The following is a 15,951-nucleotide window of genomic DNA, read 5'->3' as shown; positions in this document are numbered from 1 at the left end:
CTTAAAAAGAAAAAAAAAAACCCACAAACTTAAAAAATTTATTTTAGAAACAACCCTTAGTAACTAGCCATGCTGGTTAGTACATAAACAAAAAGAAAGGCAATGCTGTGACAATACTAATCGTTATCACCACATTCAGACAGAGGGATATATGCACATCACAACACTAAGAACACTTACATACTACTACTACAACACCGACAGTAACTCAGGTTGAAGGATAATTAATTTGACAACACATAATAATTTATTTAAAAGTTGAGGCCAAATTTGCTTCACAATATCCAAAAAAATACAGACATTCAGTGATGAAAATGTCGTTTGAGGATAAGTGACCCACCAAGTACTGTTTAAACACTACTACACAGACATGTGTTAGGTGCAGAGTCACCAAAAAGCCTTGTTGTGGAGTAAACTAAATGTCTAAGTGATGAAAAGAAAAATAATGAACATGAAGTAAAGATGGGACCTAAAAACGCAGTATAAAATGAAAATAATATATAGTTCATGAAACTAGTGAGCCTAATAATCAGATTATCTGTGGAATATTCAGCCGCCAGCTACTTTTCATTCCCAAAAGGAGACCAGGGGAAATGTGAGGTAAAATTCTAACTGGAGAAGTTTCTTAGTAGCTTAGATGAAAATTTTAGTCTGGAAAAGGATTGTATAAATTTGGGGATTATCTGTGATTGTGACATTTCTGCTAAAATGGTTTTCAATTCTTAGCAGTTTTTCGCTTATGACACAATTAATCTTTCACTGTAAAATTTAACCAAAAAATAAATAAGAGAACTTGCTCCCAGCTCTACTTTAAAATACTTGTTCAGAACACACATCATAAATAAAAGGAACTTAAAACCAACTTTCTATGTAAATGTGGGGTATTCAGTGTTTTTTAGGTAAAATAATACAACACAGCACACAGCTCTAGAAAGCAGCCAGCTACAAAAAGCCACGTGGGAAAGTGAGTTTCAGACTATGCCCCGTGATCACCACTTCAAGCCAGTAAAAGATACTGAACAATCGGCTCATTTCAGATTTCTCCTTGTTGGCGTGAGCATCTGGATATGGAAAGTGAAATTAGTGACTACCCTGAGCAATTTGAACTTTCTGACATTACATGCCAAAGCTATATTCTAATCTTATCAGCCTTTAAACATTGATTGCAGTTAGTGTTGAGATGTGCAATTTGAGGTGAACAGAAAGAAATCAAAAGAAAGTCCTCCCCACTGTTATAATTATTAGAGACAGAATAAGCAAGCATCACAAATGTTTCTTGATGGTTTTGAACTCATTTCAGTATAGGTTAACAAGCTTAAAAGTGATAGCCAGCAATTTTGTTCTATTATTGTAAAGAAAAACTGTCCCAATGTTTTTTAACTTTACTGTTATTGAATTGTATTAAACATGCAATAAAAATAAATTCAGCTTAATTAATTTCAGTGTTTTTCTTCTCGAGCTCTATTTACAGTAATAAAAATTTCATCAGTTAAATTTTCGTATACAAGTATACTCAGTAAGTCTTTTGAAAGTGATAAAAGCAATTATTCTTAAAATGGTACCATTCAAGGTCTAACTTCTTATAAAACAAAAATGAGTATGAAATAGCATGGTTTCAATTGTTGTCTATCACTGGTAAAAATAACAATTTCAAATAATTTCCTTCAAAGGGAGCTCCACCGCTGCGGTGCGCCTGCAAAGCACAAGCTTACTTGAATTCTGAGAATAAAGTGGACCTCCATTAACATGAGGCTGAGCAGAAAACTGAGCAGTCACAGAGGGAGTCCGTCTGTATCCACCAGAAGATGTCGAGGAAGTGGTAGAGTTGTGTCGAGAAATCTGCCTGGTCATTGTGCCATACTGGGAGCCAGGAGCTGAGCCCGGGGCTGCTGAAAAGCATTAGTCAAAGGCAACCGACAGAGAACTTGAGCATTGCACATCACCTCCGATGGCAGGACAAAGAGAAGGGGGGCTCTCGGTAAGAAATATTTATGACTTTTTTTAAAACCCACAGCACATAATAAAGAGAAAAATAAAGATAAAGATAAAACATAGATAGCTCTATTTCTGAAGTTACAAAAAAGAAGGAAAAACAGATACTGTGTGGAAAGCTGCAAAAGTAAGTAACATTTTTAAGCCTTTTAATTTACCATAATCCCAAGTGGTATTTTGCTAATACTGTGTATAAATTTTTTTCTGTACCATTTTAGAACACACAGCTTTTATATGTTAACTGTGTCTCCCCAGCCCCAGCAAAGTAAGTACCAAAAGATAAGTCTGAGGTGGAAAGCATTTAGTTATCAGATATGAATGTATTAATCTGGCTTATAAACTTCTTCCTTTCTATTGCCAAATCTTCAGAAGCACAGTATAAGAATCTATCCAGCCAAACCTGGCTTAAATTATAAGATTTAAATAGTTAAGTATATTTTTCACATGTACTACTGTATTTATTTGAACATTTAATGTGATAGCAGTTAGTATCAATACATATTAAAATCATTTTCAAGAGAAGTATAATTTCGAGTTTCAAAGCACTTACATATTATATAATGTCAGATTTGCTATTTATCTCAAAATTTTTCAAAATAACACATTTTTCCATATCACTTAACTTTCTGTAACTGATAAAACAGAAAAAAAATTTAGACTCTGAAAAACATGGACATTTTAGGCAGCTTTGTGCAGAAAATCCATTGTCCTTATCCATACTTGGAGGGCTTTTTTTTCATACCACACCCAAAGCAATCTTTTTAAAAATTATCATGCATATCTAAACTATCTAAAGTATTAATAATACTTAAAATTTTATTCAATGTCATCTTTACCAACATTTCAGAAGTTTAAAATTTAAAAGGTTAATAAAAAGTTCAAAGCCTCTCAAGTTAACTATACCTTCCAAAGGTAACTCAAGATTCACATTATCATCCTTAACATCTAACCATGACAGTACATAAAAAAACAGCATCCTAGTTTCTTTTCATTCAACTGTCTAATTTAACTTCTCCTGGAAGTCATGCAAGTTATTAGAAAAAATACAGCAGAGGTTGTTCATGAAAAGAAGTGCCAATATTTAACATTTTGGAGCTCCCAAGCATAGGCAGTCACTATTTAAATCATCTACATGCTCATTTTCTAAACAGAAACATACTTTTAAATACTCTATTTAAATTCCTTCATGAATGAGTAATTTTGAACAACTAAGACTTTCCAAAGAGCTAAGAAGTGACCCTTTAACCATTTTTAACAGAAATCTCAGTAAAATGTTTTTTGTATTTCTTTGACTTGTATAAAAAGTCTATAAAATCCAAGTTACTTTTATTGGTGATTTAAAACCAAAACCAAACTATTTACAGTAGTTCTAAACTATGCCTGTTTTAGAACTTAATATCTTATTATGAAATAAATCATAATACCAAAGGGTATGTGATTGATACATAATTATATATGATATATAAATAATACATATAATATATACAGTTATACATACTAATATAGTCTATATTTATAATGGTTATATGTATTTTTTCATAAATACTATATATATAGATATATATATAAAGATATATAAATATAAATATAAATATAAATATAAATATAAAGTATAAAGTATAAGTTAAAGGAAAAATTAGATAAATATCCAGCTCCAAGAAACAGAATATTACCAGTATCACTGAAGCGTCCTATTTGCCCCTTCTGGATCCTAAACTCTAAAAGATATGTGTTAAATGTTCCCTTTCTTCACTACATATAGTTTTTTTTTAAATCACAGATACTTATAACCTCAAACAATACATAGAGATTTTGTAAATTTATAAATTTTCATAATAGAATGATTATGTATTCTGTTGGATTGCTGTTTTCCTTTGATATTTTTTAAGATTCATCCATGTTGGTAAGTATATCAATGTATCATTTTTATTGCTTTCTTTGCATGTGACCATGCTATAATTATTTATCCATTCTACTGTTGCATCCTGGGTTGCATGCAGACTTTTGCTAGTATTATTACCACTACTATGAACATCCCTAAATATAGTGCCTAAGTTTCTTTAGAACAGTGATTCTCAAACGTCAGCACTGATGAGGATTTCATCCTGAGGGCTTGTTATAACAGATTGCAGGGCTCCAGTCTCAAGAGTTATGAATGAGGAGGTCTGGAATGGGACCTGAGAATTTACATTCCCAACTAGTTTCCCCATGATGATGCTATCAGTCTAGAAAATCATTCTCCAAAAACCACTACTCTAGAACAGTGGTTTTTAAAATCCATGGTCTTAGGGTCCACTCTAAAGTTAGAGAACCTCAAAAAGCTCTTTGAGGTGGGTTATAGTGAGGTAACTACCATACTAAAAATTAAAACTGATTTATCTTTAAAGCACATGAATACACAAATACACATTCCACTGGCTGTCAAAAATGATGTTATCATACGTTATGTAGCCTCTGGAAAAATCCACTGTGTACTTTTACTAGAATGAGAATGAAAAGGGCAAATAAGTCTTAGTATTATTATGGGTATAGTTCTGACCTCAAGAACCCCATGGAAGGATCTTGGCAATCCCCAGGAGACCCATTACCATATTTTGAGAACCGGTACTCTAAAGTAAGTATCTAGAAATGAAACTGATAAATCTAAGCTAGAAACCTGTTTCAACTTGACTAGGTAAAACATATTATTTTCTAAAGTGAATACGTCAACTAATGAATTCCCCGCAGCGATGCACTTTTCCGTTAGTGGACATCTTCAACAATATTTGGTGTTAGGAGACTCCTACATTTTTACCTATCTGGTAGATTTAAAATAGTATCTCAAAGTTTTTATTTTCATTTTCCTGATTATTATTAGATTGAGGGCATTTTTTTTTCACATGGACTTTCTACCAACAATTTCTATTATTACTAGGGTCTTTTTTTTTATTACCTCCTTTTGCTCCTTCTCCTTTGAGTACCAGTGCCCAGGTTTTGAAAAGAAGTTGCTAGATGGCTGTATTTCACAGAAACTGACACTCAGCTCTCATTACTCAAAACAACCCTATCCATTTCTACCCAAACGCAATTGTACTTTTCTAGGCTGACGGTTTTATACTGCGTCTATATTTGGAATTCCTTATATGCTCAATCCAGTCCCTCCAACTTGGGAATAATTTAAATGTGTTTTATTGAAAAGAGTTTCAAGGCATTCTCAGACACTGTAAATACTGGGCTATTTCAGCATTTTTCAACTGCGATCAGAGCACCTCACACCACACATCCTTTTCCTTTTCATTTTTCTTCCTCCTGTCCCCTGACTTCACCCCCATTTCTTTGTTGTATATACCAGGGAGTTCCAAATCAAGTTTCACTTAAAAAAAAAAAAATACTGCGTTACTAATAAAAAAAAATTTCTGAACAATCACTGCTATAATTTTCTTCAATGCAAACCATGTTAAATTGGTTATAAACTAGGCACAGAAGCATTTGGCATCGCAGAGAAGTTTCTGTGTAACTTCAGAGGCCTTTCACCAGAAGAAATTAGTGGTAAATTAGATTTAATATTTCAAACTTTGTATTACCACCTACAACCTAGTATCTATTAAAAGCTAGCCATCTACCAGAGGGGTTTATTGTGAATTATGCAAAGTAAGTTAGGTCACTGCTGGTTATGCAGTCTCACCTATCCCTGTGCTCACTGGGAGCAGGGGCGCAAGAGGGGGCGCTGGTGCAGCTCCAGGAGGAGGAGGGACAGACACGTTTTCTAGTAAGATAGTTTATAATTCTGCTCAGAGTGCAAGAAAGAGAACTAACCATTCTGAAACAGTAAGAAAGTACACTGTTTTGGAAAGCAGAAAAAAAGAAACACACCCATATGTAAAGCACATTCAAGCGAGTAAGAATTTTACTAGATAAAAAGGCCACTGAGTTCACACTTGCATTAACTATAAAATATGCCTGTTTTTATAAGCTTTTTCTCCTTTCTCAACAACATCCTTGAGAAGCTAAGAATTTTTCCCTAATGTTTTGATTATCGAACTTAGTTTTTAAATGTATATTTTTAACACCATAGAGTTTTCCTTTCATTTACTAAAAAAATCAAGAGATCAATTTTATGCTCTGCAATGATTTCTCAAAATTTTAAATAATCTAAAAAATAAAAGAGCTTTTCCTAATTTAATCCCATTTTATATTCATGGCATTTTATTGAAGTATGTATTGAATATCATACATAAATACAGTAAAGTCACAGAACCAGCTAATACCAGAGTGATAAACTAGCCTACAAGGCCACATCAAAGCTCAATGATACCTAACTCACATTAAAGACACTGATCTTTTGGTTGAATTATCAACAATACTGGTTGCTGTTGAAATAATAAATATCATTCTTGACTTGTGCCAGAGGCAAGTATTTCTAAAGCAAAATTGTCAAAAAGTTATTCAATAAAGCTATTTAATATGCTATTTTATATGTAAGGAGAAACAGCTATAAAATTATAGACTGAAAACTAATCAAAAACTGTTTTTGAATTTATTCATTTTCATTCCAGCAACAATCACATAAATCTAATCATTTTATCTAACAGAACTAAATTAATTCAGACTTCCATAATAAAGCTCATAAATACTACCACATATTAAAGTGAATTACAGGTAACATACCTGGCCCAACAGTGGGCGGTGAAGGTGTAGGCACGGCAATGGGGATGCCAATACTGCTGCTTCCACTGTTTTCCCGGCTCCCACTTCCTCCACTGCTTCCACTGCAAAGGAAAGAGAAAAACTGTGAAACAGACTGCAATTCCAGAGATTTATCCAAAAAAAAAAAAACAAACAACAAAATCAACTCAAAGCCACTCAACACTCTTTTTATATGTGTGTGTGCATGTGTTTTTATATATATATATAGATATAGATAGATAGATAGATAGATAGATATACACATATACATATATATACACATATACACATATATATATAAACTGTTCAATACAAAGTTTAACCCTAATACTTGAAGTGGCTCTCTGTTTCATTCTATTTCTCCATCTACTGGAAACCAATATAATCATACAGTACTCAGAACTATCAAAAGAGATCACTGAGAAATGAATGACCAATATCATAATATAATACAATGAGTCAACAAAGATTTATTTAAAACCTAGTAGAAACAGCAGTGAACAAAGCAGGTATGAACTACATTGTCATAGAACTCTTAGTTGAGAATGGGGGAAGTAGACATTAAAAGATAGTGTGAGGGAAGCCACAAAAGATGCAATGGAAGTTAATGAAAATGGTAACCAGTTTTAGTCTGAAATCAGTATGTAAACCTCCACTCACCTGAAACAATGGTGATAAAACAAATTTTTGGAAAAAATGAGCAAATGACCAAAAAAAAAAAAAAAAGACAATAATGAAGTTTCTGGCAAGGAACATCCTAGAACAGTCAATACTGTTAAACTCTAACCAATTCCCTACTATTCTAATCCCTACGGATTTCCTGTCCCTGCAGGTGTATGATTTTGCACTGACCAGCTTTAGTGAAGTGAACATGCATGTGAATACGTACACAGATGTACATATGTGCACACGTGCAGCCTTAAGCTCCATATTATATGTTTTAAATCACATCACTGGCTCAACAGGCCCAGAAACCCAACAGGGCAAAGATATGCACTGCACAGATAAATTTTTTTCTCCAATATGATAATTCTATAATTACATAATCACACACTAATACAAGGGAGAAAAGTGATTTATATAACAAAAATAGCTTTGATGTGAAGGCCTCTCTACTCTCTCAAGCTGGCCAACACTCTGCTTTGTGCCATCACTGCATCGTAAACAGATGAGTATTTCTGCACTTAATGCTCTTCTACAATTACTGGCTTATGCGCCTTTTTCTAATGAAGGTTGGCGAGTAAGAGCCTGTGGACCAAATGCGGCCCACGGTCTGATTTTTATAACCTGTGAGCTACGAACATTTTTTTTTTTTACATTTTAAATAGTTGAAAAAAAAATCGAAAGAGGAATAATACTTTACAATACATTAAAATTATATGAAATTCAAATTTCAGTGCTATATATAAAGTCTAACTGGAACACAGCCACACTCGTTCACTTACATGCTCCCGGTGGCTGCTCTCATGCTACAATGACAGAGCTGAGTAACTGCAGCAAAGACCATATGGACCACAAATCCTAAAATATTGACAATCTGGCCCTTTATAAAGAAGTTTGTTGATCCCTGTTCTAACAGAATGAAGCTCCTGAAAAAAAGAACTGTTTCACTGGTATATCCCTGGTAGTTAACGAAGTAACTCTTAACAACTGGTTGTTGAATATGATTAAACTATTACAGCATCCATTACAGAGGAAAAACATAGTTTGATATAATAATTCAATAACAGACATTATTTTTTTAAAAAACAATTTTTTCCTCTTTGATCTCATAGTAACTGGAGATATCGATATGACAATCTAATTGCTAACAGTACCAGTAACAAACATCATTTACTTAGCACCGAAGAGCTATGGAACTGAATCCCCAAAAATGACTTTGCCAGGTTGTACCTCTAATAAAACCAATGTAAAAGTCAAGATGAAGAGAGGTTCCTTGCCCAAGTTATTAAGTGAGAGGTAAAATCAAAGAACAAGACAGATTAAGCTATACAGTAAATTTGTCTGGCTTTATAGAAGTACCCCAAAATAAAGTAGCTACTTTTGGGGGGAGGAGAATAGAGGCAATAATTGGAAAAGGGATGCTAATGTTCCATTTTCTGATCTGGGTGATGGTTACATAAGCGTGTTCAATTTGTATTAATACATCAAGTTGTTATTCTTAACAAAGTATACACTGTTCTCAATATATGGTATGCTCCATAATCAAGTTTTTTAAAAAATCTACTGGGTAGCTGATTTCTAGAACTTTTTTTGGTAACAATTTATGTAAGAACATTCTAGTAGTCAACTCTCTGAAGAAATTCTTCCCCAGATCTAAACTAAGTCTTCTTTCCTCCAGCCTCTTGAAGTTTAAATCACATTGTGTATTTCTGATCTCTAACCTTTTATCCAGAGAATTTAAGAGTGGTTACCTTGATCTTTTCTAAAAGATTGTTTTAAAAAACATTCTTTAGCCTTGATCCAAATAAATAGTTGTACTTCTGTCAAAAAGAAGGAAATACAAGCAATCTGCTAGTGGTATAAGTAGATACTAAAAAAAATCTGAAAAACAGAAGTTACGACACAAATTTACAGAAACATACACAATACTATTACCCTCAACTTTTACATTCAATATCAGCTTTCAAACAGCACTTTACCTTTACCAGCAACTTTATAGGAGTTTTTCACCAGCCAAGAATGCACATTCTCAGATGTTCAAAATCTCAACCTGAAAATTTACCTGTGTGTCCTTGGTCTCTGATTTAAAGAAGCCGTCCTGCCCGGACTGTGCTGACTTCCAAGCCTAGCAGGACTTGTCATGTAGTCATTAGGAACTGTTGGAGGTTTAACAGGTTCCAGGGTTTTGTAAGGAGTATTTCGTCTGAAGAAACATAACAGAGAAAGGAATAATGAATAAGAAAAATAAAACGGTATTTTTCCCCAAATTTGTGACTAGGTCTTTATAACCAAGTATAATACAAGCTTTTTTTTTAAAATAATAAAGTTTGATTTAAAAGATGTTTTAAATGGGGTATAAGAATTTTGTTACTTTAACACAAAAACTAAAATTTGTTACCTTTTCTTAGGAAAACCTTGGAAAGGGTAATTTAAAAGTTCAACCTTATTTCTAAAAATAATGGTTATAATTTTTAAATGCTCAGTAATATCAAACTCTGAAATATACATTATTCCCAGCTCAGTAACCCACCAGCTGCTGTCCTTGTATATTATGGAAGCTACATAGCTCCCCTGCAACTTATTCCTCCCTCAATACGGAAACGTATGGACAAACACAATCTGATCCTGGATGTGATGTCATTAATTTCTCAATAAACGATTTTAACTTTTCTGTTTAATAACTTCATATGTTTTTTTCAGGGGCAAGAGGTTTACAGAATGAAAGCAGAAACTAAGGTCCTCTAAAAAAGTTGACTGCTGATCCCTGTTACTATAGAATAACAATTCCCCACCCCTCCACCAAACACAAGGAGTGTAATTTTCCATAATAAGGTGAATAATCTTTCAGAAATGTCTTACCAAGTATTCAATATTTGAATTGCACAGAAAACTGAGAAGGAAGAAGCAACAAACTGTTGTCTTTTCTACTTCTTCACTGGCCTTCTGGAAGCTACTCTGGTAAGAATGCCCCTAAGACTCCAGCAGAAGCAGTTAGGGACTCTTTGCCTTGAGCACTTCTAAGTCTCAAGTGAAACAGAAATAGGGGAAACAGAAAAACTGCAGGCTACCAAGCCAAAATACACAAAATAGACCACTTATTCAAAGTCCCGCAATATAAATATTGCAAATACATGTAAAGACACCAACCATATATAGAACGCTCTGGTCATTTCATTTTAAATAAACATGTCAGATTTACATATATATTTTTTAATGAATTAGAAGATAAAAAATTTAAAAATGTTCATTTACACACATACAAAAGAAGATTTTTAGTACAGAGTTCTTTAGAGAATATTACAGAACAGGCAGATTCATTTTGGATTCTGTTCAAGGAAATAAGAACCAAAATGAATTTGTGGAAGGTAGTGTCACATAGAGAGGGTCAGTCACAAGGATCCATGCATTAACTTAAATTACGAAACATCCTTTCCTTTAGTATGCAAACTCTCTTGTAAGATGTAGCTGAATTCTTACCCCAGCGTTCCCCGGCCTGACATGGGAGGACTCGGTGGTTTCTGAGTAGGAGGATTTGTTCTCGACAGTGTGCCAGTTCTTGCGGGCTGGTTATTTCCATGCTAAAATGTGGAAAGAAAAGAGTTTATTTTTATATCAAATTGTTCTCTGGGTGTTTTGACACCATGTATTATTATTTTTTTAATATCAGAATGTGAAGTAAGGATTCCCAGACAGTTTTAATAAGAGACTTTGGTACTACATTTTAAAAAGTCAAGTTATCACTTACACTTGGCTTTTCTTATTATTTTGTGCCATTCATACCAATTTATTACAAAATACAGGTAACATTATTAAATTTTATACATTATTTTATTGTTAAAACACGTTTACTGAGATCTAATATATCTGCAATTCAAATACTGGGTATTCTGAAATTTTTGAAATGTGTGCATGAATATAAACCACAGATCTCAGTGTCAACTGCTTAACTATCCATCTGAAAAATCATCTTTCCCAACAACTCAGTAACAAAGTCACATATAATGTCTGGGAAACCTCCTAACTGTAAGTCAATAAAAGCAAGGCAACTATCAAAAAATGAGCAAAGCAATAAATGTTAGCAAAATTAATGTTCCTATATAAATGCAGATGTCAATATATCTTTGATATATTAACACATCCAAGCTAAATGTTGCTGATTTGAACTGAGTTTGAGTATATTTAATCTACATAAATCCTATGGGGAAAAAGCAGACAGACACAGGAAAAGTTTTCAAATTTTAGTGGCTCTGCAAGCCTCTATTGACAGAGGGAATACTGTGGATCAAATAAGTAGTATCTCTTACCTTGGCTTTTAGCCACTTTACGTTGGCAAAAAAAGGGGGGGAAAAAGTAGAAATTAATTCTGGATACGTTATATCTGATAGGACAGGTTTACATTTACAGTCACTCAATTCATGTTAACAAGCTTTTTACCCAGCCAGATTTCGCAAAGTTTGTAAAGGAAAGATATTCATAGGCAGTAGGGAAGTATCACGGGTATCACATACTTTTTCAAAGTAATACACTTACAAGGAAATCACCACGTAATTATGCCAATCTCACGTAGATCCAATAATTTCTAAGGTCAGTATTTTATTCTATGATACTAACCCAACAAAATCATAGATGATTAAAAAAAACAAAACTGATTTAAACACAAACACTATACCTCATTAAACGTATGGCTACTTTAATACATCAGTGACCAAGACTCAGACTTCTGGAAAATGACTGCCCATGTATGACTACTCATTATTTGAATAGTAGTATGATATTTTAAAGTGATAAATTGCAAATATTAAAATTCAAAATTCAGAAAAGGACCTAGCACCTCAGTTTTTAAAAACAAAATTACAAATCACAATAATAGCTTAGCCAGATTAATTAAGAAACAGAGTCGGAAAACCCTCTCATGTGAAGCTTATGAATCTAAATCTCAGGCAGGCCAATACTACTAGGAACTTTTAAGTTGCTTTAGCTCTAAATTTTCTTCTGAACAAATCTGGCCATAATACAAAACAGAAGAAAAGCTGCTCTGAATCTAAAGGTTACTTCTATGAAAGCCGGCTAGCCTGTATGTACGAAACGATGGGTCGAAAGCACCACTGCTTATACCGTACCACTTAAGAGAAACTATTTTCAGGTTGCAGAGTCTAACTTCTTCTAGATATTTGAGAGTCTCAAGTTCTTTCCATAACATTTGCCATTCTAAACACGTATCTATCATTTTTCAAGAGACCATAAAAGCAACATTAAGAAAATCATCCAAAAAAGGAATACACTTTGCCTTTGATATATTCTCATTTCTAGAAAGAAACTGTGCTAGAATTTTGGTATTCTTTAATGTTTGTTTAGAATGATGTGGCTCATTTTTATCTAGATTAAACAACGTCTGGAATTCTACCTAGACGCTACATTTCACACCTGGATTTAGAAATTAAACGTGAATAACCTTATTATCCTTGAAATAAGATATATTAATAAGATAGCATTACAATACACTAAATAAATACTATTCTTTGGTAACTTAGAAATATTCTAAATATGACCACACATCTTCCCTCATTTGCTATTTCAAGCAAACAAAAAAAAACAAACAAAATAGCATTTAAGTATAAACTATGAAATGAAATAATGAAAGGAAAATTAGATTGGGAATAAAAATTCTAGTTGAACTCTGCTACTTTGCAATAGTGTAACCTTTAACCTCTCCCGTGGAGCTCAGCCTCCTCTGCTAAGTGTGTGTTTATGATACAGATGAGAGGGGGTTCGGGAGTACTGGAAGGAAAATGACCTCTGTATCTTACAGCTCAAAACACTGTAATTGTTATTCACAACCTAAAAAATTTTCCACTTAAATGTCTCCCAAACACATTCAAAACAAGGCTTTTTATTTCCTTAAGGTATCACTTCACTTCCTTAGTATTTACATATCTGGATGAATCATCTTACCATTTCCCTAGACTCGTAGGTGGAAAACAACAGAACTCTCTCTGATTCCTCCCCACCTGCAGGCCCTCAGTAGATGAACAGACCTGCACACCACAGGTACAGAAAGTATGAGGCCTATTCTTTTTTTGGAATGATTCATTAGCTCACTACTCTATTTAATAAAATCAAAACCTTTTTAAAAAAAAACATTCCTATGAATTATAAAGCTTTAGTGTCTCGACTAATAAAATGTAACAACTCCTGGATCACCTGGTCTTTCAAAGGCTTGAAAACAAAGTCCTTCATAAGCTATGAACCAGACTATAAAGCTCTTAATTGTTTATCAGAAATAAAGTTAGATGTTTCTACTAATACTCAAGCCTTCTCTAGCTCACTCTGAAACCTTGTGCTCCTTTTTATTAGGATGACCTTCAGTATTTTTATTTTTATTTTACTTAATTAGGATGAACTTTTTGTTCATTCTCTTTTCATTCTCCTTTTGGCAAATGTTCTAATGTTTTCTCTATGCAAGGATTCTCTTATTCATATCTTACATTGTTTCCAAAAGTCAAACCAAACTTAAGATATTTTTCCATATTTTAAGTTCTTACTAAACTTACGTGTACCATCTATTTCATAGCATAAAATGCACTGACATAGAAAATAACATTTAAATGACTAATATAAATACCAAAACACTAAAATTTACATCACAAAGGAAAAAATATGATGGAATATTAATCATGGAGTACAGAAACCTTTACATAAAATTTGGTAGCTGTAAGAAGTTTGGATACAATTTTTTAACAGTCTGTGTATATTTTTTTTAAATACCAAAACATCAAAGTCAAAAGCCAAACAGCAGCATGAGAAAATATTTGCCAAAATATAAGGAGCTAATTTCCTCGATAGAAAGAACCCTTAACTCAGTAAGAAAACAAACTTCTAAACAGAAAAGTAGGCAAAAGATAAGAAAGTTATTCTAGAACTGTAAGTAGAGTGTCTTCCAATACTTAAAACACTGAGTTTAAAATAACTTCAAACTTTTCCCTTTTGTAATTTTGACTCTGGCATTTGTTCATTAATTACTACCCAAATTTCCAATTTTCACATATCTCTACAATCTTTAAGAAATATTGAAGCCAATGATTTTTAAGGGAAATAAAACAGGAGAAATAAAGCAGCAATGAGACTCCTGGGGGAAAAATAATTGTGTGTTTGTATAACAAAGAAATCAATATGGACAAATAAGCCATATATCAGCTTTTAAGATACACTGTTCTCACAAACCACCCACTCTCCTACCCACAGAAATACATTTCAAAATAGTCCATATAATAATGTAAATGTACTTAATGCCACAGAACTAACTGTACACTTAAAAATAGTTAAATGGTAAATTTTGTTATGTATATTTTACCACAATAAAAAACTTAAAAAAAAAATCTGTGTCTAAAGTATCCAAATTACAAAATGTAGATTGTCACTTTCAGTGTGTATTATGCGCTTTCAGTATACATTATGCTGTGTTTGTATTTCCCATTTTATACATACATAATGACACAGTTAAATTATCTCACTCAAAGTTTCCTTATAAAATCTGGTTTCATCTTATACTCTGCTAAGTACTATGTATTAAACTGTGAAACACAATTATCAGTGGAGAGATAACAGAGGATATTCACTTCGAAGATGGTGATAGATTTTTTTTTTATGAGTGTGTACTGCTTTGGCAGCAAGAAAAATCAAGATTAAACAAAAGGGGAAGTGAGCAAGTGAGAATGGGTGCGCTCATATCTCTGTACATGTATACGTATCTATACATAATTTTCACTCTCAAGACAGGTAATAATACAAAAGAAGTTCTTCCGAAATTCAAATTCTATAGATCAATCTAGTCTAAAATACCTTAAATTAAAATTGACTTACATTCTTATACAACCCTAGCCATATCCTTGGGTAAAAATATAAGAAACAAGTAGCTTCCTCTACATTTGCAAAGTGCTCCAACTTCCAAGCGTGACAGTGAAGGGCAGATTCCAACAGTCTCAGAGAAGAGCAGAATAAAGAGCAGTGTTATCAGCTACACTCCCCTCTTGATCAGGAACCCCAGACAATTCATATGGAACAAACCCAGCAATAGCATCAGTCAGATAACCAGCTAGGAAAAACTTCAAGATTCTAGCTGATTCCTAACAAATTATTCTGGACACCAGAAACAAAATCAAATAATGATCCCCTAGGAAAGGGACTACCAAATTTCAGCAGAATAATTTATCCTGAGCAGAGATGGCTGAAGAATTCAGGTAATTCCAGATGCTTGCAAAATAACACACGAATACCTAAAATGATGACAGGCTGCAGGTATCCTTCAAGAACAGCTTATTTCTGCAAAGCTCAAAAAAGGACATGGGCAACATATTACCTCTTTCCTAAAAGGCTGCTGGGGCAGGGGATTCCAGGAGAGTGGGGAGTGATGCACAGAACAAAAATACATATAATTGTTTCATTTTCCATAAATTGCTGAAATTACATCCCTATCTACATCGATGCACTAATATACACACATATTTAGAAATAAAAGAATGAAAGTATTTATAAATTATTTTCTAAACCAATTCTGAAAAGGATATACATTTCTTATTTTTAAATATTTATTCAGTAGCGAAAGCAAGACTTGGCATCCACAACGCAAATTTG

General features: G+C 33.2%; 1 protein-coding gene across 12 annotated transcripts in view; it reads right to left on the bottom strand.

The window, feature by feature from the left end:
• The window catches only part of ABI1 (abl interactor 1), a 101,144-nt gene that overhangs the window by 11,013 nt on the left and 74,180 nt on the right, over nucleotides 1-15,951 (bottom strand). For 2 of the 12 annotated variants that reach the window (XM_032473718.1, XM_032473719.1), the window contains exons 4-9: nucleotides 11,625-11,639; nucleotides 10,798-10,898; nucleotides 9,383-9,523; nucleotides 6,640-6,740; nucleotides 5,657-5,737; nucleotides 1,713-1,889 (exon numbers count right to left, since the gene is read on the bottom strand). In XM_032473718.1, coding sequence (XP_032329609.1) covers nucleotides 1,713-1,889; nucleotides 5,657-5,737; nucleotides 6,640-6,740; nucleotides 9,383-9,523; nucleotides 10,798-10,898; nucleotides 11,625-11,639 — 616 coding nt within the window. The remainder of the gene's footprint in view (nucleotides 1-1,712; nucleotides 1,890-5,656; nucleotides 5,738-6,639; nucleotides 6,741-9,382; nucleotides 9,524-10,797; nucleotides 10,899-11,624; nucleotides 11,640-15,951) is intronic. The other 10 variants (XM_032473715.1, XM_032473710.1, XM_032473717.1 and 7 more) reach the window with 6 other exon arrangements.

Source organism: Camelus ferus, chromosome 35, assembly GCF_009834535.1.
Source record: "Camelus ferus isolate YT-003-E chromosome 35, BCGSAC_Cfer_1.0, whole genome shotgun sequence".
Classification (NCBI taxonomy): domain Eukaryota; kingdom Metazoa; phylum Chordata; class Mammalia; order Artiodactyla; family Camelidae; genus Camelus; species Camelus ferus.
This window is presented reverse-complemented; position numbering and strand designations above follow the sequence as displayed.